We start from the raw sequence: 25,872 nt of genomic DNA, 5'->3' as shown, positions 1-25,872 counted from the left end.
TAAATGAGTGGGATACGAGATATTTCTTGTAGTTTATGTGGGTCGTGTTAAAAAAAAAAAAAAAAAAAGTTCTAAACTATTTGGGTTTCCACATTCTTGTAATTATGAAGTTACCTGATGCTGTTACAAAGGCATTGGAGGGTCTGCGCCCCCATGTACACGCTTCTTCCGCGAGATTCCTTTTGCTGCCATCTAAGCACAAGTACGAGAGCTGATGCTCAGTATCGGGCGCTCTTTGGAGAAAAGTTTCCAGGGCTTCCAGCTTCGTAAATCCTACATCTGCTTGGCCGCCCTTGACGCATCTTATTGTTCCTTCGTAGCCAGCGTAGTGATCATCTCTGCCACAGACTTCAGGCTCACTGCACAATTCGCAAAGTGACGGGAATTCTTTTTCTGCAAGAAAAACAGAATTTGGAACAGTTGCTCCATCATCATTCTTTAAAAAGACTATACAAAGAATTGTGATTTTGTGATTTAGAAAATCACAATTACAGCTATACAAATAACAAACTTGAGACTCCTATGAATTTAATATAATGCTTACAACCTGATGAAGAGAACATAGAGACATTTCTCCTGTCTGTCTTCGAAAGTGTCCGGGGTCGGATCGAGAATTTTTTAGATAATAAATTTAAATTTTCTGTTTTATACTCCGGGATAATCACATAAGGTTATGAGTTCACAGGATATTGGAAATACAAGAACATTATACCGTATTTAGTAGTCACGAGAATTCCAATCACGTCACTCAAAGCGTGTGCACCTTCGTACCCTCGTGCTTGGCCACTCAGCTAAGGACGCCTTAATTATGGTGTGGTGTCCATAATTTAACTAATATAATAAACACAGCTTTCGTTCAAAGTCCGTGGATTACCAGGATGTCAAGCTCTCTATTGAGTATAACAATACAAGACTTTGGGTCCTCTTTGGCAGGCTGGATCAGCCTTGTTTGTAGTGAGTATCCCGTGATCTTGTGGCTGTTTCCAGCATGTGCTTTGGCCACGAACGTCTTCTGGACACAGATGACTGCCACTGCGTTGTCTTCCGCTGCTTTCCGAATTTCATCAGCAACGAGCGATGCCCATTTATTTGCATTATTTTGAATGGGCGAATTCGAGTTCGGTTGGATTGTTGAGTATTAACTGCCGAAGCAGTCTGGGAGAGCTTAGTTAGGGTGAGACAAGTGTTACTCATTAGCGGTCCTTAATCTTTCCATTTCTAATGCTCTCTGATATTCTGGGCATGCTGCATCCTTTACTGAGTGATTGTTAACTCCACGCCTTCTTTTGCAATTGGCTCAGAAGTGCAGAAATGTATGACCATACCCAAGGCAGAGGAAGCATTTCGTTACCACGGTGAATGACCTGAATTTATGCGAGCTGCATCCGATAAATAGCCTCGGAAGGGATATTATGCTCTTCAAGAGTGTAGGTGCTAAGCTATTTACCCAGTGCTTGGTTGTCCCCTTAGAAAACCTACAGGTAATGTTAGTGATAATTTCTTCCAGCGTGTGTCCCAGGTCCATCAGGTTTTTGTAATACAGCTCCTCAGTAGTGAGTTTACTTGGGACATCAGAAATGAGGATAAATGGGTTGGTGAGTTTTGGTAGGCTTGAAGAGACCCCAGCAGTTTGGAGTTTGGTAGCTGCCGAAATATTTTCTAGGTCTTCCTCGGAAGTGGTTTCCAATAGCACTCCTCGGTTTCTGATGGGTCTCGGTGCTTTTACTTTGACCGTTTTGAAGACACCCTTAGCGTATTTTGTACGAGCTCCTTACCGTCACCACTGGTTTTGAGGTCAGATTCATCTGTGGCTCTGAGCAGTAGGACATGCTGGTTCCATTGTTGTTCCGTGATTACTGGTAGGGGATTATAATCACTAGCAGAGTTCGTAGGGGAAAGGTCTTTGCCCAAAACATTGGCATAGGTGGAGGACCTTCAACTCCTATGCTTGAGCACTGTTCTTGAGCTTCTGTGGGTTGGGGAGTGATCCTGGAGAATGTGTCCACTTCTTTTTCCAAGAGATTTGTCTTCAGGCAGAATTCCTCATTGACGGCTTTAATTTTTTCGTTGTCAATGAAGAGTGCAGTGGTAATTGTTTCAAATCCATCCCAGAGTTCCTGGATGTAGTTCCCCGCCGATGTGGTGAATGTGTTACTATCGTTATTCAAATAAGCAGCAAGGTTTTTGTGCATTACAGAGACAACCTGATGCAGGGTTGCCTGAGAAGCGTCATTGGTGACAGGTGTGGTATTTGGGACAGTAAGTCTATTGGAGGCAAGGAGCCAAGTTGCAACAGATTTGTCAAGGGCTGAGGGCAGCATTGGCTTGGTGGTGATATTAGCTGGTGCAGTGGGCAGAGATGGAACAGTAGAGGTTACTGCTGAACCCCAGAAACCAGTGGGGGGTGGGGGGAAGGAGAGGCCGTGACATCTTGGGATACTTGTGCGGATCTGTCTAGGGAAGCAATTCCTTCAGAGGGCTCATGTTGCGCTCGGGAGCCAAGTGGGTCAATTTGGAAGAAGAGGCTGGCTTGGAATGCCGAGCAGGTGTAAGTTCAAAGATTGGGAGGCAGATTAAAATGTATGATCGATTCTGATTTCTCCCAGAGCAGTTATCACATTTAACCTCAAATACTTTGGTAGGCACAATATGGCCTAAGTAGCCCTTGTGCCAGAAACCCACATAACAACAACAAGAGTTAAGAAGCCAATGAATTTATGGTTTTCAAGAGATGAAAGAATATATAACAAAAACGGGATGTAAATAAACATTTAAAAATTTAGACAATAGCAGTAGCCCTAATAGTGGATCACATATAGTTCATGGTGGTTTTTGTACACTTCGACTTCTTCTGCACCTTTTTCAGCTAGCAGAGTGAATAGGTACGAAGTAGTCAGTCCTCGCCCTACCAGGGAAATGTGCAGGGAATTCACATGCTAAGATTTATGATATTGCAAGGTACGAGATGATGAAGCCGGAGTGATGGTCTTAGAGGTTTTCATAAAGTGAGGGGGGGGAGGAATTCCCCAATATACGATCACGGCTTTTTTTTTTGATCTTTCATGAATCCTTAGTCAGCATGAAGTTTTTGGAACACTGGATGAAGAGAAATTGGTCACTTGCAGCCTATTGTTAACTAGAGAGAAGGGAACCCGTAAGTCTTTGACGCTAAACTCTCGACTGGCAGATTTTCCACCACTCTGGAGACAGCTTTTGAGAGAGAGAGAGAAAGAGAGCTCTTACTTAATCAAAATACGTAAGAGCCATTTCTGTATTAGCCTCAAAATTTGAGAAAAACAGCTTGTAGATCACATTAGTGAGCATAATAGATTTGGGGAAGGGACTGTCGAGACAGGAGTTAATGTGTTAATATAGGCAGAAGGTAATTTGAGCACAAGCAATTCTAATTGTGATTGACCTGAACTAATGAACCTCCGTAGAACAGGAATTTCATACCTGCGCTAAAGCTCGCTGAGCGATCTTGTTATAAATTTCTGACAGAGGATCTAGATTGAACATGCTGAAATACCCCATCCCAATGATAACAGAAGTGAGTTATATCAATTAATAGTTCAATCAATTAATAACAGCAGTGAGTTATATCAATTATATTCAATATCTATAAGCGTTTCTTGCTTAGGGTAACCAGAAGAACTGGCTATATGACGATTCATGTATGGTACCATAGTCAAGCAAGTCTCGCGGATCAAGCTATGATAGAAAGTCTTTGGGGGGGGGGGGTTGGAAGAGGAAGCATCTCCCTCAAGACAATGTACACCCTGATTGCTTTCAATTTTTCACTGTTTAGAAAAGCGCACGCGTTTTGGGTTGGCAGTCCTATCAGTTGCTGAATCCCTTCATGTCTTAATGCAAGTTTCGCTTGTTCTAAAAGGCGTTTGGTAGCAAGATTTTTGAATACTGTGGGTTTAGTCGCAGCAGTTTTACTTAGAGGTAAATCAGAGATTGTACTATCCAACTCCTAAAACGAGCGGAGTATAAAAATGAAATTTAAATCATGAGATGATGAGGACTTGACTTGGTATGAAATGTCTCTTGCGTATTGCACTGTGAGGTTGGATTTCTCTCCTTTTTTTTTTTTTTTTTTTTTTTTTCAGGGTTAAAAAAGAGGGAATATTTCCGGGAGGGTGAGAACGTTGCTCCACCTGAGAAGCATTCATTCAGCATCAGGCGGGAGAGGGGAAAAAAAAAAAGATAAACAGAATACCATTAGGAGAGAGTGGACAGCTGCAGTGGTCTTGAGTGAGAGGGAATAGGATATAATTCTTAATTGTTCATAAATGGTTATTTTATTTTATTATTTTTTTAATTTTGGCAAGTGTTTTAGGAATACCGCTTTGAAAAAAAAAAATGTTCATCAGTATATAGCCATTTACTTGGTAATCTGTATTTTTGGTGAACGAATGGTACAGAGATTTTATCAGGCCTGTTATTTTTAACCTGAAATCTGTGAACCTCATTTACCACTAAGTGATGAGTAAAATCATACTTACTCAATTCTGAGTCTAATTGATCATCTGGAACCCATCTTCCTGGGGCGCAACTCTGGTTGAAAAAGGAAGCTGCAGTGTGTAGATCTCCTGTCCAGACTGTTAGCCCTCCTGCAGTGAGCATGCCAATAGGAATATGCCATCCAGATGTTCGACCCACGCCGGTGAAACATGCTCGTTTATTACGAAGATCCATTAAAGAGGAAATGTTGGTGTCAGCAGGTACAAGGGCAATCGATTCATACCTGAATGGTTCTGTATAAATATTAAAAGAATCATTTACGAAATGATTTGTTATCTATAGTTCATTATTAAATAATATACACTTTAGACAAATGAGAAGAACTAAAGATTGTTGTTAGTATCAACGACAAACAAAAATTAATTTTTCTTAATTTTAACATTATTCATAATTTTTGTAGTTTGTTCAGTTCTTTTCCGAAAAGCACCTCGAATCACTATTTTTATTCACAAATAATTTTGAACTTTGATGTTAACGGTTTTTCCATTCTTTCCATTGCGAATTTAAAAAAAAAAAAGCCTATTGACTGAAAATTGACAATTTCTGGTATTGTATGTGATATTGTATCTGGTAGAGTATCTCCCTCAATTTTTAGAAACTTTTAAAACATTCACAATGCTCTTTGTTAATTATTATATTACAGAGAAATTGTTTGCTACGGTGTGCGGATTTTATAAGATAATTTTGAAGAAATTAAACCACTGATACGAATCTGTGAAGTAATTTGAAAGAATTACTTTCCGGGCCTGAATATTGAATTCGTAATTCAATATTCAGTTACTATTAAAGGAAATATGGCAATTTTACAATGAGTTTATATCCTTATATAAACACACAGAAATCTAATAGAATTGTCACGTGATACAGCTCTTAAAGTGAAAGCTGATAAAACGTTGATTAAACGATGTTGTGCCTGGGTTAAGATACAAGGTTTGATCAAGATTTGGTGAATGATCTTATTCTTGAACGCATAGTGGTAACTAAAAGATTGTAAACGGCGCCTAAACATCTTTTTTGAGAATACGCAGAAGTTTTAAATTTTTTACGTGCCTATCTGGTGGAATGCTGCTTTCAGTCAACAGTTCTTATTTGTCGCTTGTACTGAAAATGAAAATTTTAACAACGTGCGACCATTCATTTATTTCAATCTGCGACCATTTATTTATTTATTCATTTATTTTGTAAACTTAGTCAGGTTCTTGATGTTTTGACGAGAGGGGGGGGGGTCAAACAAAGATGTGCTGCCGCTTTGAGAGAATTTCAGCTAAGGGTCATTCCCGATTAAAATCACCTTTAAACTTTTGAAACGATAATTTTTCCTCCCATTCTTATAAATAACGACTGTCTTTTAAGCATGGTTTATAATGTTATTTATTTCATGCTGATTAACTTTCAGTCTTAACTTACTTTTGTTTACCTCCTCAAAAGCAAAGGGAACAAGATCGAAGTATTTTCCACCCAGTGCTACTTCTTGAGCATCGAGGTTTACTATATCGGCCTCCTGTGCGTGAACCTTGTGGATGCAGTCCATTCTGAAAAAAAAAAAAAAGGAGTGTCGATCATATCTAATAGTACGATAATCACTGTTAATAATGCACTCATAATTTGTCACAAAAGTAATTTTTGCTCCTCTACAAAAGAAAACAAGTAATGGAACTAAAACAGAACACTTTTTTTTTTTTTTTTTTTTGTTATAAATGGTAAAATGATGCAGACTGAAGTAAATGGTTAAGGGATTTTAACTTTTGACCCTATAAAAATGCAGTCGCAATAGGTTTATAGGTCGCAATATTTGTTCCCCCTCATTTTCTCGACTAGTTTAAGTGATTCCCGAAATGTGATTTTGTTCAGAAATAGTTGTTGTTGTTCTTTTTTTTTTTTTTATTCGATTAAGTTTGTGATAATGAGCTCCCCAGGGGCATAATATTTGGGACCTGTCTAGAACGGGAACTTCTAGTGTCGCAAAAGGTTCTGCCACATATCCGCGTGTATATTCGTATGTCTCTTCAGTTCTCTTTTTTTTTTTTTTTTTTTGTATCAGAGTTAGTCGGTGTTGATTTTTCTTCAAGATTTTTCTTCAGGCCGTGAGGCGTTTGTAAACTAAGTGTAATTCTGTGTTTAGTGTGCATGCAGATTTCTGAATTTCATAGTCTTGTAGGCGATGACGCTTACAAGCGCGCGCGCGCGTACACACACACACTGTGGAGAATTGGCACCACCTCATGCATGAATGCCAGCTTTATGATGTCCTCCGCTGCCAGCTCATTGTCCAGAGCACCTTTTTGCCCAGAGATAGAGAACAACACCTCCTGGCGGGGGGCAGGAATATATTGCCTTCTCCAAGTTCACGGAAGACTTGTACAGAAGAAGATGGGGCCTGAACGCACACAAGCCACATAATATGCACAACACCAATGATGACCTACCGAGCAAGCATGAAAATGCACAAAAGATCTGAATGGAGGACGAATAGCAGCCGTTCTGGTGGCCTGAGCCAAGCACTAGTCTGGCTCTCCTTTAACACCCATCCTGGCAGGGGGACGAGACGACCAGTCGCCTCGCCCCCCCTTGCTACCCCACCTTTCCTTCTGGTGAGGCATGGGCTTGCCTCACTGCCACCTGGGGGCATCTCCTCTGTCGTTCCCATACTTCTGCCTCTACCCCACCCAACCTTCTGCCTCCCCTCCCCACTCTACCTATGACGCGAACTCCCTACACTAAATTAATCTAGCCCAAAAATAATCTTCGCCCAGTCCACGCACTTATTCCACGCACTGCCCTGCTCCTGCCATACTTTTTCGGGCCACTGCCCACTTTGCAAGACATAAATTTTGTAACGCCCCCCCCCCCATTATAACAGTTTTCCGCGTTCAAGCCGTTTTATATTTTCAACGTAAATAGCAACTAATGATACATTACTGCTTATGCCGTTAAATTATTGGAAAAGTAGTGGCCAATATGTGCTTCATCTTGAACACAGTTATTGCTATACCAATTTTGATGAAACATAGCCCATATGTAAAGATTGTAAAGTGTATTCTCGAATAACATTATGCACAGTTTCATACAATGGTTTAAATATGAAAATTCGGAATACATATTAAGAGATTGCAAATGCATTAATAAGAATCTTATTGTAATAATTAAAACACCATTAAATATATTACAAAATTGTTTATTTCAAACTTATAAAGCAAAAATAACAAATTAATGTGAAGTTTCATGCAATGGTTTAAATATGAAAATTCGGAATACATATTAGGAAATTGTATTACATTAGTAAAAATCTTATTGTAATAATTAAAACACCATCAAATGATATTAGAAAATTGTTTATTTCGAACTTACAAAGTAAAAATACAAAGAAAAAATAACAAATTAATGTGAAGGATGAGCCTGATGCATTTTTAAAAGTTTGTTAATATCGGGTTCAACTTTCGTTAAAAACAGTCGTAAATCACCACGCTCGGTTATATGCAATCGGTTCCTTTTCTTAGAGTGTAAATTTGCTACAGCACTAAACCCACGCTCAGCCAAATAAGGAGATGAAAATGCAATTAAAAATTTCTTCATTATTTCCCATAATCCAGGGTACAGTGTCGGTATTGATTTCTGAAGCCAGAAACTCTTGGTATCCACTTTTGAATTTTATTTTTAGTTCTTCATTTGTTGTGAGTTCTATGAGTTCCTCTTCTAAATTTGATGATCCTGCTGTGTTTACATGTGAGAAATGATCTAGAACCCAATTTGGTATATTCATGTTTAGAATATCCTTGAATCGCTCAAGGTTGGCAGTATGTAAGTAAATCTTCCTTTTTGGGAGACACTGCTGATAAATTTGAAAAGTGGCTATATTCCTCTCGGCCTAGATTCCGCTTGAACAGAAGAAGTTTCCCCACAAAAGCGGCAATAACGTTTTTTGTTTTAATTAAATTCAATTCATCACCTTGTAGTAGTAGTAGTGGCACATGATGCAAGAAAGCAAGTGTAGAAGCTTATGCAGCATCAGCCAAAAAAAAAAAAAAAATCACACCATTCCCTCCAAATGCCTGTCCAGTTCCTCCTTAAATTTATTTAACCTATCAACTTCTACAACGACAGATGGAAGTTTGTTCCAGCAATTAACCACCCGCTGGCTAAAGGCAAATTTCCGCACATCTATTCTACATCTGTCCTTTCTTAATTTGAACTTATGTCCCCGTAGGTTGGTAATCTGAACAAGTGGAAGGATCCCATCAGAATTCAGCGTGCTCAACCCATTCAAGGCCTTATAGACCTCAATCAGATCACCGCGCAGGTGCCTAGTCTCCAGCCACTGCAATTTGCAGAACTTAAGCCTCTCTTGGTAAGAGAATCCCTTCATTCCCCTCACCAATCGTGTTGCTCTTCTCTGTACACGCTCAAGCAAATCTACATCCTTCCTAAAATGAGGCCTCCAGACCTGTACGCAGTACTCAAGGCGTGGCCTGACCATTGCCTTATACAGAGGGACAATCACCTCCTTTTCCCTGCTAGCAAAATTCCTATATATCATTGACAAAACCCCATGACCCGCCCTAGCAGCCTGTCTGCACTGCTCAGAAAACTTCATATCTGACTGCACAATTACTCCCAGGTCTTTTTCATTTTCTACCACCTTAAGTGTAGTACCACACAGTTGGTACGTTTCTCTGGGGTTACTTCTACCCATATGCAGTACTTTGCATTTGTCAAGGTTAAATTTCAGTTGCCACTTCTTAGCCCATCTGCCCAAATTATCTAGATCCTGTTGCAGTAGCACACTGCCACTACTGTCATTAACAACCCTGCCAACCTTTGTGTCATCTGCAAACTTCGACATTAAGCCTGATATACCTTCATCAATATCATTGATGAATACACAAAACAACAGTGGACCCAACACCGAACCATGTGGGACTCCACTAATAACATCAGTCCACGAAGAGCAGCACCCATTGATTACCACCCTCTGTCTTCTCCCACTTAACCATCCTTTTATCCATTGTAGCAACTTAGTACCATTCTGCTCCAATTTGTACAGTAGTCTTCCATGCGCAACAGTGTCAAAAGCTTTCCTGAAATCCAAGTATATGATATCAAAATTATTTTTTGCATCCAGTTCCTTTGTGACCACATCATAATAACCAATCAAATTTGTCAGACAAGACTTTCCCTTAACAAATCCATGCTGTGTTTGAATTATTGCTGCAGTCTTGTCTAGATGATCCTGCAATGCATCTTTAACCAGCGACTCCATTATTTTACCCGGAACAGAAGTTAAACTAACTGGTCTGTAATTACTCGTGTCACCCTTCGATCCACCTTTGTGAATTGGGGACACATTTGCACATCTCCAGTCCGTGGGAACCTCCCCTGAGTCCAAGGATGCTCTCATAATTATGGCTAAGGGTTTGCTTAGTTGCTTTGCCGCCTCCTTTAAAATGACTGGATAGATCCCATCCACCCCAGGTGCCTTTCTTATGTTTAACTTCAACAATTTCTCCTCCACTTTGCTCTCAGTTATTACAAAATCATTAAGCACACTGCTACAATTTGATAACCTTCTTCCATTTTCAAATTGTAATAATTCCTCACGTGTGAATGTAGATGCAAAATACTCATTCAGTTTGTTTGCTCTCTGAGCAGGATCATCAACAGTCGAACCATCGATGTCAAGTGGACCAATCATATTCAACCCCTTCCTTTTAGAGTTTATATAAGTAAAGAAATCCTTGCTGTTTTTCTTAGCATCTTTTGCCAAAGATTTCTCGTAATCCGCCTTCGCCTGCCGAACCTCCTTTGTGACCTGATTACAGACTAGCTTATATCTGCCACAGGCTTCTGCGTCACCTGATAATTTATATGCATCCCATGCATTTTTCTTCTCTGTCACGAGTCTCATTAGTTCATTTGATAACCATTTAGGCCTAAACCTTGAACGATATTTCTTAATCGGTATATAAAGTCTAGTAGCTTCCATTAATTCTTTGAATGCTTCCCACTTAGAATTTACTGTTTGTAACATCGTCAGTTGATCCCACTGTACAGAATTTAAAAACTGTCTGAGACCACTGTACTCCCCTTTTCGGAAGCAAAAACCCTTTCCTTTACCCCTGACGGTAGTTACCTCTTTGAGTAAATCCCACTTCAGCACACTGTGATCACTGCCACCTAGTGGTTCCTTTATCTGCAAATTCTTAATACACGAATGATCACTGCTGATAACCAGATCAAGAGTGTTACTTTCTCTGGTTGCCTCTCGAACATTCTGCTGCAGAAAACAATCATCCAATAACTCCACAAAAGTCTGACTAGTGTGTGAGTGACCAACCCACAAGTTCCAGTCAATATCTGGGAAGTTAAAATCCCCCATTATAAGACATTCTGATTTACTGGCCCACTCTATTTCTCTGTACAATTGTTCATTGTACTCATTCAAGTCATTAGGCCTATAACACACTCCTACTCTTATTTTTCCTTTCGCAGTGCTTATCTCACACCAAACTGACTCAACAGAGCACTGTTCATCTATATTAACTGGGTGCACTTCCTTTGATTTTATGTTTTTCTTAATTAATTGTAGATTGTAATTAATTAATTAATTGATTGTAGATTGACTTCTTTAAATATTTTATAGAGGTCTGTCAAATAAGCGATGTCATTTTTGGATGTAATCAGGTTGACCCGCAATCCGTCGTTTCTGTTTTCTAGGAACTCTAGTACTGAATCAAACAAATCGTAAAATCGATTCAGACAAATACCTTTTGAAAGCCAACGAACTTCTGTGTGAAGCAGCAAATGATTGAAATCTTCATCGTTTTCACTACAAAATTGGCTAAACAATCTGTCACTCAATGAATTGCTTCTAATTTTATTGACTGCTCTAATAACGTAATGGAGCGACGTATGCAGGCGTTCACTTAAATTCTTCGCAACCAAATGTTGGCGATGAAGAACACAATGTATAGCAAGTACATTTGGTACTGTTGTTGTTATTTGGTTTTTAGGAGCATTAGCAACTAAGGCCATATTGCTCCGAGGATATGCCGTCGTCATTCCCTGACCTTTCCGCATCCTCCGTATTTGGTGGTCACGAGCTCGACCCCCGGTCTAACCAAGAAGCTTGTGCTACGCACTGCCGCTCCTGCCCACCTGGCTACGGAGGCGCCAATACTGCTTGTTTCAAATGCGCTATGAAACCCTTGTGGCACCCTGTCATTGCTGGAGCACCATCAGTAGCAGCAGACAAAATATTACGAATTGGAATGTCTTTCTCTTGAAAAAAAAAAAACTTATTCGTGGTATTAAATATAGATTCTCCCTTTGTATCCGCTTTCAAATTTTTAGCAAATAATAATTTTTGACAAACTTTTTCTTCTTTTATGAATCGTACGTATGTAAGAGTAGTGCTTCATTATTTGGGAGAGTTGATTCATCGAGTTGAATGGAAAATTGGTATGTCTTCAAATAATTGCACAATGATTTTTCAACGTCTTCAGCCATTTCATCGATTCTTCTTTGCACTGAATTATTGCTCAAAGGAATTTTCCTGATATCTGATGCTGGCGTATGAAGCACAGTGTTTATTACTTCTTTACTGCCGGCAATATTAATTCCTCACCAATTGTGTGTGGTTTTCCCACTTTTGCGATTAATAATGAAATATTATAAGACGCTTGTAATCCGTCATTATCTTGTTTAGTGGACGACGCAAAAAGTTTTGATATAGTTGGACGTTTAAAATATTTTTCTTCTAGTACTTGAAAATAGGACAAATCTTTATCCTTTTCATCAGCATGCATTTTAGTCAAATGCTCTTGTAGTCTAGAAGGCTTCGTTGCTTCATTTGAAAATACTTTTTGGCAAATCAAGCACATAGGTAATAATTGGTTCGTAGGAGACTGATTAAAACCAGTTGTTGCTACTGTTTCGCTTTATTGCTTCTTATGTCAACTCACAGTAGCTCGCGTTGTCGCATTTCAAAGGCCCTAGGCTAATAAGGGTGGGTTTAGAAAAATAACAGAAAAAGGCCTAAATAAATACACACTTGATGTCACATTCTTGTCATTTGCGTGAAATTCAATAGAAGGTTTTGAAAATTGAAGTGGGAAATCGAAGAAAACAGTTCTGGCTTCACCTATAGCGAATTTCAGCTGTGTCCATAGAGTAAAAATTATAGAATTTATTAGATGACCTTTGAACTGGGTCCACTAGAGATAAAAAAAAATATGGATAAGGAGCCACCGACCCCTAGACCGCCTGAACGCCCCCCAATTGCTTCTGAACCCATTATCGCCCCCCTAGAAGGCTTCAGCGCCCACTGGGGGGCGTACCGCCCACTTTGGGAACCATATATGAATGCATGCACACGTGCTGTATGCAAACATCCAAAGTAATTACGACTGCATGGATGCGTATATATTAATATATATGTATCACTGTTGTGTATATGCGCATATGTATGTATGTTTTTGTATGTGTACATAAGTTTTTTTTTTTTTTTTTAGGTCCTAGCCGCCGAAATCTTAGTAAATTACGCGGCAGTACCTGCCAGAGTAACTTAAGTCTACTGGGTTCCTGGTCTGCCTCCACGGAGCGAAGGTGGGGAAACGCTGAGATTCAACAGCTAAATGACCAGATGAACAACGGTACACGACATTACACAGGTACAATACTCATACACTTTTATACCTCTGGCATTCCCAGCGAACTGGTACACGAAGGAGAGTACATTCAGCCCAGAAAACTTTGAAGTGGACTGTGCGACCTTCGTTTTACAATCAAGTAAAATGCAGGCTGTACAATTTACCTACCTCCAGATCACACACTGGAATCCAGAGGCGAACTTTTTAGTTGGCTGGCTGCGAATTTAAATTAATTCGCCACTCACAAAGTAAGCTAAGTATAAACTTGATGCAGTTTTTGGAACTATTAACGTAAAGCAACTTAATACTACAGCTACAAGTGGGACCCAAGCTTTAGACTTCCTTTACTATAATGCCTTGAGCATTAAGTTGGTCAGCAACCACTGCAAGCTCAACTGTGACTACAGCGTTTTAACTATGGAGGCATCTTTAAAAAAGATAAGCGCTTCCAGGAATATGAAACAAAAACGGAAGAACTGTGGAGGAGGATTTTGTCCGTGAAATATATTAGCCCGAAATAATACTTAAAAATCGTAGTGAATAGAACTGGAATGACCTGCGGTCAAAATCAATAGACGAAGCCACAACTCTGATGGCACACAAATTATTCCAAACTATTCTGGAAGTTGCTTCAATGAAAATACGGTTCTCGGATAGGGCGAATGCCTGGTGCAGCCCTCACTTAAAAATGAGTGTCCATAGGAAACAAAAATATTTCCGAAAATCGCAAAACACTAGCCTCCCAGTAGATCACACATGCTACAAGAGGGTACGAGCCAACTTCGTCAAATTAAAGAAGTGGGAACTCAATAGGGCCATCCTATCCTTTCAAAGTTAAGGAATACAAAAAGAATTGTTGATCACAGAAGTAATAAAGCTAATGTGGGAGAGCAAGTCTTTAATGACTGGGCTGCTGCCACTTTCAACACCCCTCTCTGCAAAACCAACTTAGATGAAAATATAAACAGAATCCTGGAGTTGTTAGACATTTAAAAAAAAAAAAAAAAAAAAAAAAACGGTATCCTGAAATGGCAACCCTGAATCCATCTGACAAGGGTTAGATTTGAGTTACCAGCGAGGACCTTAAAAATGCTATAAACCAGCTACCAAACAAGACCAGTATAGGGCCGGTATATCGGAAATTAATTTTAGTTTTAGTTCCGGAAATTAAAGTGCACTTTATATATACAGTGGCGGACAAAAAAAAAAAAAAAAAAAAAAAAACCTGCATCACTTGTGAATTTTGCAAATAATGTTTTGCGCTGCATTGTGGGTTGCAGAAATGTTCGAAATGCATTTGTTAGATGGAATAATATATATCTCTGTGAATCAAATCCAATAAAAAGACTCCACCTAATGTACCTAATTGCCATAAATATCTTCCCAAAGAGTAAATGCCTAATTAATGGAAATATGAGAAATCATGAAAATGGCAATCGTGACAACCAAACGTACATTTTATTTCATTTACGTGTACAAACTGAAATGACAAGTTAACTTAATAGTATTATGTACTGTAAATCAGCAAAATAAGTCCTCAATATTTTGTTGTTCCTCCTCGAGCTGCAATTACAGCCTTGCAATAATCTGGCATAGAGTTAATCAACTTCTGGATGTACGGTTGCCCAATTTCATAGTACTACACCCTTGCGATGCTCTCCTTCAGCTGAATCTTACTTGTTGGCTTCTTCTTCTGAGCAATTTTAGACGACGTTATGTACCAGCAATTTTCAGTAGGGTTTAAATCTTGACTGTTATCGGGCTAGTCCAACACTAATGTCAGCATTTCTGAGGTATGACTACACCTTAAGGGAGAAAAACGAAGGAAAATATTGGTCTAATTAAGCCTTGTGAGAAAAGAAGATAAACTCATCATTAAATGTAAATAGCATAAAACTTACCAATTTTGCCGTGTGGCAAGGTCCTGTTGAAAAATGCAGATTTGGACGTTTGTGTGGTGATCCCTAATAACGTGTTTCAGGATAGCAGAGTAGGTTTCTGCATTCACCTCCAAGATAGCAGTGTAGGTTTCTCCATTCACCGTTCCGTTAATAAACTTAATTCGCCCCTTTTCAGCAATTTAGATTTTCGTCTTTTTGAACCTTTAAAGTGTTTTTTTTTTTTTTTTTTTTAAGGACAGTAGTTAGACAGCAACGTGCAGTGCAAGCTTATTCTTTAGTAGTTGTCAATAGTTCCAAAGAATTCTATGGTGCAGTGTTGCTAGCGCTCCCACGTTGATGGGGCAAGTGTGTACATCGGAAAGGCTGCTTAGTATGAAAGGGCAAAGGCCGCTCTGGGTTAAATTTGCATCCGCCCCTCTTGTTAAATAACTAGGTGGAGAAAATTTAATTCTTTAAACATATTCTCTGATTATATTCAACGGATTTTCATAATGGGTCTATTTAGATGCTACATAAAATTAATTAAATAAAACAAATTAAGAAATAATTAGTTTAATGGTGAGAAAAAAAAAAATTTGCACCACGTGAAAAATAATTTTGTTTTAGAGTTCCTGTAGTTAGTAGAGTGGATTACTTATAAATATGAGTTTACTCAATATATTGGCGCAGTATTACAATCAATGTAATGTTTAATTCCTGAGCAGTATTCCAACTTCTGAGCTAGGAATGTTTTAATTCCTAAGCAATAGCATAAGCAAACAGTTTTTTCCACATGATATAACAACCATCATTCCCATCTGAACCTTATTAGCTCTTTCCATGTATTCATTATTCACGTTTGAAATAAAATCCAGGCTAACCGCTAATCTTTTTTATAGTCCAATATATTTCCGTATTTCGCAGTTACAATATCCTGAAATCAAAATGGCGTGCCAGTGCTTTTATATAAGATTGTGTGTATTGAATAGAATAAAAATAAAGTGGAAACAAGAAAGCAGAAAAATGGAAAAGAAAGGAAGTATTTCTGGTTGTGTTGGAAGGTTTCTCACTCATATCTACAATGTAAATTATTTTTTCGGTGGTTACTTGCTTTCTACTATGTTTTCAAATCTCTTTACTTGGATTAGACTAAGTTATATGTTTATAGAAATTTCTGTTGTCGATTCTAGTGTAATTTCTTGTCTTCATAGTGTCAACTCTAAAGTTCATAAGCCATTCTCAAAAATTTTTCTTTTTAATCCTTGTAATTTTTTGTTTTGTTTACAGAATTTTATTTTCATTTCCATTTCATTTATTTCGATAACAATTCACATTTTATTCTCATTTTTATGGTTGTGCTTTTTAGCCTTTAACTTATGATTTAATCAGGAATAAAGACGTTGCTATTTTGCTTGCAATCCTGGCTGTTACACCTGAAGAGAGACCAGTTTTGTAAGTTGTGTGGCAACATTTCTTATTTTGTCAATTTTGTAATTATTTATTTTTTTACGCATATTTTTTGCTATCTTCTATCACGCTCTATCTCCTCATTTTTTTTTCTTTTCTCGTTTTTTTTTTTTTTTTTTTTTTTTGTAGAAATAGACAATTCACAATTATAAAGTCTTTTGATGAAGAATAGTTCTTTGTCCCAATCACATTTGGCACTGAATGGCTTCAGTATTTCACAATAAAAAGATTTTTCAATTATTAAACAATTGAAAGGTAGAGGAAAAAGACTTCATCCTTTCCGAAGACATTACGACTCTAGGCTTCATGTATTAAGCCTTTTAGATATTTTTGAGATGCTGTTCAAAAAAATCTTAGTCAAATGAAAGCTGAAAGACACTGAAGATGCCCAGTTTATTGTAATTTCTGCTATAATATATTGAACATTATCAGGAATTACTCACTTGTCATTTCCATAAACACAGGTAAGCATCCCTCGGGTATCTTCTTCCATCTCTCTGCAGTCTTCTGAATATGTGTTGGTTATGCAAATTCGAACTGTTGAAATAAAAAAAAAATAAATAAAAAATAATAAATATAATGAAAGAGAAGAAATAAGTATAAAATAAAATTTTATTTATGATGGCGTCTTCTGAAACACTTCATTCTAAAGATTTCCAAGCATATGAATCTTATTATGAGCACCAAATTTATTCTTTGTGTTTCCATTCCTGCTCACCTCCCAGCGGTTGTGGCGGCGGGCAACGTAAGGTTGCCCGCCGCCACAACCGCTGGGAGGTGAGTCCATTAGGGGCCCTGCGGCCAAGTAGTCAGAGAAACAACAGAACCCAACACAATACTATACACATAACAACATGCCACACACACACACTTTGGCATTTAGAGTCCTGTATGCTAAGAGTACAGATAGTGCAGTTGTGGGAGACCACCGGTGCAGCTTTACCTTAAACACCATGCCTGCTATGTGAGAAGTCTAGCTTTGATTCCCGTCGTTTTTATAGAGATGGTTGGCCGAGGGTTACAGCGCCTCCCCCCAACTCGCATTTTTATCACATATATACAGAAATCGACCACTTAACGTACATAGACATATACGCCACCCTGCTAAAATATTAGGACGCCACTTTCATTGTGTTCAGCTGCGCGAACGAGATATATGCGAAATCCAGAGACAGGTTTAAGTGTGTAGGCAATAGCAGGGAGCTTTATACGTCAGTGTTTCCACTCCTTCAGCAAAGATTATCATCCAGTTGGTTTAAAAACAAAACAAGGCAATTAAAGCGCATTATTGGGAAATGTAAGGTTTACATTTGTATGTTAATAATCGATTATCTTACTACTTGCGAAGCAGAAAGCTTAAGGCATTTGATAATTTAGGTGGAATTGTGCATTCCAACACGTAGCTCCTTCAATAGTGTAAACCGGTTGCTGGGGCAGTACATATTAATGAATGGAAATTTTGCCAGTGGGGAAAGGAAATAAATATTCCATTATATAAAGCCTTGTTTTGGACACATTTTGATTATTTTGTACAGATTTGGAAGTCCCATTTCAAGAAGGTTAAGGATCCGGCTACCTATATTAGCTACCTATATAGGAATACCTCTATAAGCCTCGAAACCAGAAATCAACCACGTGACCGGAAATAAAGTTTCCAGTTGTCGACTACTTTCAAAAACTTATATGCCGTATGAACTGCTCTACTGGAAGACTGGGTTCAGTACCACAGGACCCGTGAACACTCCCATCAACAATACAAAAGCTCGTAGCGTTGTTGGTTAATCGCACTTCTTTCATATTAAAAGTTTAAAGCCCCTCATTCTCATTTTTAAATAAGCATGAGCTAATTTTTTTTTTTTATTTTTTTATATTTCAAAAAAGAATTTCCCGATCAGTTTGCACACTATACTGTTGCATTATACACGATGTTTTCTTATTCCAAATTTCATGGACGTATTTTGCAAACTATTATAACTTCTGAATTGTCCATCAGTAAAAATATCAGAAGAAACGCTATTTCTATCCCTCCAGGGTTTATCGTATACAACTGGATATTTATAAATCCTATTCTGAATTCATCAGCGTTTCATGAAAGTTAAGACATGTTTGAATTCGTGAAGTTTCTTCATCATTGCCTTTGATTTCTTTCTTGATAGACTGCCGTCCCCAATATTTAATTTTTTTTATGTTGCAAAATTATCATTGTAAAAATTGTGCCCTTTCTGACGAGTTGGGACATAAAGGTCGGTCTATTTTATTTTGTTTCACCTCGTTGGTCACGTTATTGTAGTTGGTATTCGTCTCTGACTGTAATGATATTTCACGTAATTTGGACTGGTGCCGTCTGGGGGGCGCCGCTAAATCTGATTTAATTGGCATTTTTTTTATATATATTTTTATTAATTGGCATTTCTTCTAAATTATATTAGGAACATATTCCTTCATTAGCATCCTTTATCTCGATTTATTCCCTCTCCTTTGTTTCTGTGTTACGTACCAGTTTACTTTCTGTAGTTTACTTTCTGTTATGTACTAGTTTACTTTCTGTAAACTTGGCTAACACACTTACTTGGCTTACATACGACTGGCATATTTTTCATGTATGAAAATTGTTTTATTATATATATGTATATACACTGAATGTATATATAATAATAAAACATACATATATAATAAAACAATTTTCATGATCACTGAATTATGACCACCTACCTAATACCGTTGGGTCACCACGTAATAACAGCCGCTATTCGCCTAGGCATTGACTTCATTGATATGTCTGAAGACGTCTACGAATCTGCAGATGTCTGAAGACGTCTGCAGCCATGTTGTCTCAAGGCTTTTCCACAGATGACGTTTGTGTGTCCATACGCTTTGCTTCCCATTCCAAAAAATCCCACAGGTATTCAATTGAGGTCGGGCCAAGTGGAGGCCGATCAAGATGGGCGATATCTTTACTGTTTCCTCAAACCACTCGTGCACAGTGCTGGCTCGATGACACGACGCGTTATCTTCTTTCATGATTCCGCTTCTGTCCAGGAAAAAATCCAACATGGCAGATTATATATGGTCTCCTAAGAGCTGCCGATAGATCTTACCAGTGAAACGTAGGTCCATATGCACCACAGGTCCTGCTTCTTGCCAGCGCCATCAAACATACCTTACATTGAGCAACTAGCACTACATGCCTGGACACTGGGCACGATGGGTCCATGAACTCCTATTGCATGTGCCATATACGAAGACGTCCGTCGATATGTTGCACTGGGTATTTGGAGTCTTCCGATCACACTCGTTTCCAGTTCTCCTGTCCAACTTGCGTGTTGTTGACACCACAGCATTCGCTGTCGACGATGATCACCGTTGAGGAGAGGGTATCTCTTGGGTTTTCTTCAGTGGAACCCGTACACCTGGGTCATCGTCATTTGGGATATTGTTCTTGCATTCCCTATATTGTATTGAGATGTAAACTGTTGCACAGTGACCTGCAGCTGATTCCGTATAACGCGATGCACCTTTCCCTCACCACGAACATCCACCTTGCGTAACACTGTAGAGTTCTGTCGACTGGAGGTGGTTCTACCTGTTCGACAGCATCCTTTGTACACCTTTACCGCAATGGGCCTTGAGCAACCGATCAGACATGCCGCTTCCGATATGGAAGCGCCCGATACACGTTCTCCCACAATCATGCCCTTTTGAAATTCCGTGTTATTTCATAACGTCTCATAACTGCTATTTTGACTTGCACGACCAGATGCAAATTACAACTGCTATAGCGTACAAAACTTTTCGGCTTTTTATACTTCGACCTGTGCGTCATAGTCCATTGCGGTTGGTGTGGTCACGATTTACTGATCACTTTGTGTATATTACATATAATACATAATGTTAGTGAATTCCCTCAAGAGAACACCTACTCAGATAAAGTTGGCCATTGGTGCCGCAGTTTCCGCTGTAATGAAACATACTGATCTCGGTGTTATTTTGATCCCAAACTATATATCTTTTGATCCCAAACTATAGCTTTGCCATGAACTGCTAGCACTAAATCTCTAGATGGTAAATTAAACCAAATCTGCTCTTAGCAAGAAAACTAACTATCATTAGGAGCTACATGTATATGTGCAGATTCCGCATGGCGGGTGCTGTTCTATGCAGTGGAGATTAGGAGATCAGCAACCCCAAACATTATGATATCTGTATGTTGGAAAATATTAATTTCTCAACTTTTGTAGCCTACGAGCTACATACCGGTATCTAGCTACAACCCTAATGAAATACGCGATAGTAGGCTTAACAGTGAAAATGCTTCCTGGACTAGTTTCTGGCCCCAATATTTAAAAAGGAAATATTAGGGGCAGAAATGCTGCTCCTTAACGACAGATTTCTCCCCTGTCAAACGATACAGATATAGTATATGTTTGCAACGATAGGAAAATCAGTGCCATGTTTTCTGCGAAATGGCTCTCTACAAATCGAAAGTGAACTGAACTCTCATGGAGATAACTCTAGATGTAAGCAAGACTACTTCCAATGTAAATATTTTAGTCATCATTTATGCTGTCAGCTAATGCGCATTTTACAAACCCCGAAGTTGTCGCATTGACCGGTAATATTTTTTTTGGTAAATGTTTAATATCAAACAAGGTTTTACATTATTTAGGTACGGCCACTGACAGAATAAAATGAATACCTATTATGTAGTAAGTGAGTAGAAATTATTTTATCTTGCCTGGATTAGGGATGAAAAAGTATGGCCTGCTAACAGAATAAGGCTCGCAAAAGAATTTTATCCGATCCATATGCAACATTCAATGTTTTTTTTCATATTTGCAAAGTATACATTATTTATAAACTCCTTTATCCCTATATGAACAATTCGATTCGGATTATAAACAGAAAGAGGGAGAAAAACAAATTTCCCTCTTTCTGTTTATAGTCAAACAATATAATGATAACATGCATTTGAAAAGTCTAATTTATCGAATACTTTTTGGTTGTTTGCAAAACGTTTTATAGTTTGGACGTTTGTGTATAAAAAGGAAAATGTCGAACTTCTTGAACTTAATCCTTATGAAAAATCAACTCAGTAATAGATTATTCACTTGCCTGTTTGGTTTTCCGAACAAGAACATATTGCTATCACAGCTAGGAGCACAGAAACTACCAGAATTTTAGCCATATCGAAAAGTGAAAGACTGTCTGCGACCTTTTAAACAACGTCATGAAATATATATATATACTCTGGTAGCACATAGATTAACTGACGTAAATGTTGGAATAACCAACGGAAGTTTCATCCACTTAAGGAGGTCAAAAGGTTGTTTCAGTAGCCAGTGGAAGGCGAATACGAAGAAATCATTTAAGGTTATCAGTTGATGACAAAACTGCATTACTTATCACTCACTTCCTTTCTTAGAATTGAGTGTTTTTCGGCATGATGTGATAATCATTAAACAACATGCGTATCTTTTTATGGTATGGTGAGGCTTGTTTTAACGTATTTTTTCTTATTATAAAAATGACTTACTATTCCTACATGGCATATTTTGAACAATTTCATTATTTTATATTAAAATCTGTATTTATGTGACGGTAGGAAATAAATTGGAATTGCATTTGAAAATTCTTTTCCTGAAGGCAGGGCACACCTGTTGGCTTTAAATAATTTAGTTATTAAATGACCCTGGGTGAATGTTCGTTACTGTGCGACACCCCGGGACACGTTCTGACCAGCTCGGTTACGTTATAATATTAACAACACAGCTATGAAGTGGCACAGTTTTTGATATATGACGTATGAAATTAATGATTTATATTTAATATACTACTTGAAGTTGATTCTGCGATGTTTCTATAATCATCGTTATAGAAACACAGAGAAACAAATTAATACACATTAGTTTATGCTTGTGGTGAGTATGCAGTTGAACAGCACAAAAGAACAATTTCTGCTATGATTAAGAAAGCCTACGATCTATATTTTGGCCGCATAATAGGAGATCTAGATTAATCTTGCCATCTCCTCCATATGCCTGTTGTGCATTGACGCTTCGAAGTGATGATGATGATGATATGTCATCTCGTGAACTTTTTAAAAAAACAAAAAAACTTCTTAGGAAATCAAAAACTTGCAAGCGTTAGTGAAAGAATTCGATTGAAATAGGAGCTTGAAAAATTCGTTTTGTACATTTGCATCTTAATTTTAGCTCCCAGAAATTGAGTAATGTCCACAATAAACGTAGTGAAAATTTTCATCAGAACATTTCTGACATAGAAATGAAGGCAGGTGAAGTCCAAATCGCTTGCCGATTACTGGTGGACACTTCTGAGGGAAGTAGGAGGAGAAAATACACAATCAGGGTTGAATATTTCATGCACATAAAAATTCACGGTCTGTTTAGCTCGCTAAAATGGTTTGTTAATAAACTAGTAAAAATGTTAATTTTCTGAAAAACCAGACATGATACACTTGGTATGGTTCTTAAAGATGAGGTGAGGTCTAATATAGATAAGGAAGGACATTACATGGCTATTTTCCATTAAGGTTAATTATTATATATTTAATAACCACTCATATACCACGTGAAATTAATAATATAGTTTATTAAGCTAATCGCCTAAACCACTATACAATTTAAGGTGGTGTTTCGGGCATATTGCCGATACCCTTCATTAGAGAATGTTGTTTGTTTGTTATTTGGTTTTTAGGAGAATTAGCAACTAAGGCCATATTGTTCCGGGGATATGCGGTGGTCATTCCCTGACCTTTCCGCATTATTATTATTATTATTAACAGCTAAAAAACAGCAAACAACGTGCCTGAGGGTGCAGCTACAAAGAATTATTACATAGCTTCAAAGCAGAAGCTTGGAGTATACATTTCCCAAAGTAAAGAAAAAAGTAAATGTACAGAAAAAATAAAACTAAATAAATAAAAGTAGGACTCATCCGTCCTATTTAAGTGAACAGGCAGAGCACTGGTATTTCTTCACACACATTACACAGAGTCTTAGAACTTAAAAGAAGAGTCCATTTTAAGTCAGGTACTGGATGAGGTTAGCAATTTCAGTTGCCTCTTGAAGTGTCCGGGGGTATCAAATATCTCAATATTTGCTTTGTTCATTGATCTTGCAGTCCTGTTGTAGAAGTTGTGACTTACTACTCCTACGTATTTGGCATCCGCATCCTCCGTATTTGGTGGTCACGGGCTTGAACCCCGGTCTGATCAAGAAGCGTGTGCTACGCACTGTTGCTCCTGGCTACGGAGGTGCCAGACCATGTTGTTGACAGACTCCTACTTGCCGATGCTGCTAGAAACTGCATGCATATCGCAGGAAGAGTGAGAAGAATAGAAAAATTTGTAAAGTAAAAACCTACGTGCAATTACTGTCGAGTGCCTACCACCAAATGTGACATTAGTTCTTGAGCTATTCGATCAGGGTGTAATTCAGTGTTTTTAGAAAAACTGTCGAAGAATGCTTTTTAACAAAATTCTGCAATGTCTTGAAAGCAAAATTCAAAGTGAAATCGACATCCTGCCGGCAATGTATTTGCGTGTTTCAGCTTGGGATGAAGTTGATGAAAAAGTGATCGCCAACTGAATCAGACATGTTGGATTTACCGCCTTGAATGATGCAATGTGTGAAGTTTTGCATGCTTCTTCCGCTATTAATTGCGAAAAACAGTCTGATAGTAGGGAAGAAATATTTGAGCATGTGCATCATCACCTAAACTTACAGGAAAACTTAAGCTTGAAAGATTATGCAGAATCGCCATGTGGACATCGAATGTTTCAGAATATGTACGAATGAAGAGAAACTCATTGCAGACGTAATGGAATCTATAATTTGTAGTGATGAAGATGAGGAATCTACTGTGGTTGAATAAGAAGTTTCATTGAAAGAGGCTCATCAAAGGGTTAGAACTTGTACCGTTTTTTCAAGCATAGCCTAACCGGAAAAGCGAAATAACTGCTATCACGGACATTAATAATTCTCTTTTAAAATATGCTCTACCATTTGAAACAGCGTGTTTTGACAAATTATTTTAAAGTATGGTATAATTCTCTTGTTAGGTCTCGATAGGTATGTAGGGAAATTTACAGTTTATAATCATAATTTTCTTGTTAATACTGTAGTACATCTTATAAATAAGATTATACAATTAGTAGAATTACAAGCTTTTACTTGTTTTGTTGACTGATTTTATGATCGATCGATAATAACGACCGTGTTTGTCATTTCTGGGGGGGGGGGGTCGTTATATAGAGCTTCAACTTCAAATTTCTCAACTCAGTCATTTAAAAAAATAAGAAAAAACAGCGAAACACTGCCCTTTGTATAAATCACATTTAAATTTTTTTTTAAATTTAAATATAAAATTAAATTATATTCGTATTAAATTATGTTCATTTTTTTTTTATGTGGTACTGTGGTTTGTTTTCGTTTCATTAGAATAAAATCGTGACAAAGTTATAGAGAAACTGATTTTGGTAAGTTTTTATTATTTTTTGTTCGCAAGGCCCATTACAAATCTGCACATCTCACAAATCAACAGCGCCATTAAAACAATGTAATGTTAATAAAATTTTCATCTTGCTTCAACAATAACAGTGATGAAAGTGTTTTTGGATAGTTATGGTGTTCTATAATCAGATCTCAACTAGCGCAGACAAGCCTTTTTATCGGAAGCCTCAGCAGCTTTGTAGAACTCTCCCAGAACCTGTTTGTAGTCACGATTTAGTGGCACAGCCTTCAGTGCCGTAGTTGAATCTTTAAACAGAAGATCCGCTTTATTTTGATACGTTCCGAAAAGTTTAAATCTTTCGGATTTTGGTCCAAAGTGCTCACTGGCTTCAGCTAATAGAGCAGCTGCTTCAAGACGGCGGTCTGCTGAAATTCCACCGGATGCCATCACCTAGGTAGATCAAAAGAAAATAAAGTTAATACATATGTTTAAACAAGTAGTCATGATGGACAAAAAATAATTCAAAATAAAGTGATTTTATTTTTGCATAAATTGTTAGTGATATAAATTAAATAATATATCTCGAATTTTAATTTCCTCTATAATAGGAAACCAGAGAAGGGTGTTCTTTTTCTATTAAATTCGTCGCTACAGTTTTTACCGGAGAATCAACACTTCATTCGTCATTAACTCTTCTGACCGTGTTGTCGTCCCGGATTATAAACAGCGAATTTATATATTTTATTAAAAAAAACCAAAAAAAAAACCCCCATTAACTTCAAATATTTCATATTGAATGGGCAACAGCGCTTCTTTTCCCCCTCTCCGAAAAAAAAAAAAAAAACTGGATGTCTGCTGACGCATATTAATTACTCTGT

At 37.8% G+C, this 25,872-nt stretch overlaps 2 protein-coding genes across 2 annotated transcripts in view; both read right to left on the bottom strand.

The window, feature by feature from the left end:
- LOC150078206 (transferrin-like) overlaps positions 1-21,747 on the bottom strand; it is a 40,071-nt gene extending 18,324 nt beyond the window's left edge. Inside the window, exons 1-5 of the mRNA XM_090384255.1 lie at positions 21,635-21,747; positions 16,966-17,059; positions 5,938-6,062; positions 4,512-4,763; positions 115-393 (exon numbers count right to left, since the gene is read on the bottom strand). Coding sequence (XP_090240381.1) covers positions 115-393; positions 4,512-4,763; positions 5,938-6,062; positions 16,966-17,059; positions 21,635-21,707 — 823 coding nt within the window. The 5' untranslated portion in view covers positions 21,708-21,747. The remainder of the gene's footprint in view (positions 1-114; positions 394-4,511; positions 4,764-5,937; positions 6,063-16,965; positions 17,060-21,634) is intronic.
- A 3,297-nt stretch (positions 21,748-25,044) lies between these two features.
- Positions 25,045-25,872, bottom strand: part of LOC150078205 (transferrin-like) — a 44,273-nt gene continuing 43,445 nt past the window's right edge. Inside the window, exon 10 of the mRNA XM_090385491.1 lies at positions 25,045-25,444. Within this exon, the coding sequence (XP_090241617.1) occupies positions 25,190-25,444 (255 nt within the window). The 3' untranslated portion in view covers positions 25,045-25,189. The remainder of the gene's footprint in view (positions 25,445-25,872) is intronic.

This window comes from Mastigoproctus giganteus, chromosome 11 (assembly GCF_048544385.1).
Source record: "Mastigoproctus giganteus isolate SK-2022 chromosome 11, ASM4854438v1, whole genome shotgun sequence".
Classification (NCBI taxonomy): Eukaryota; Metazoa; Arthropoda; class Arachnida; order Uropygi; family Thelyphonidae; genus Mastigoproctus; species Mastigoproctus giganteus.
This window is presented reverse-complemented; position numbering and strand designations above follow the sequence as displayed.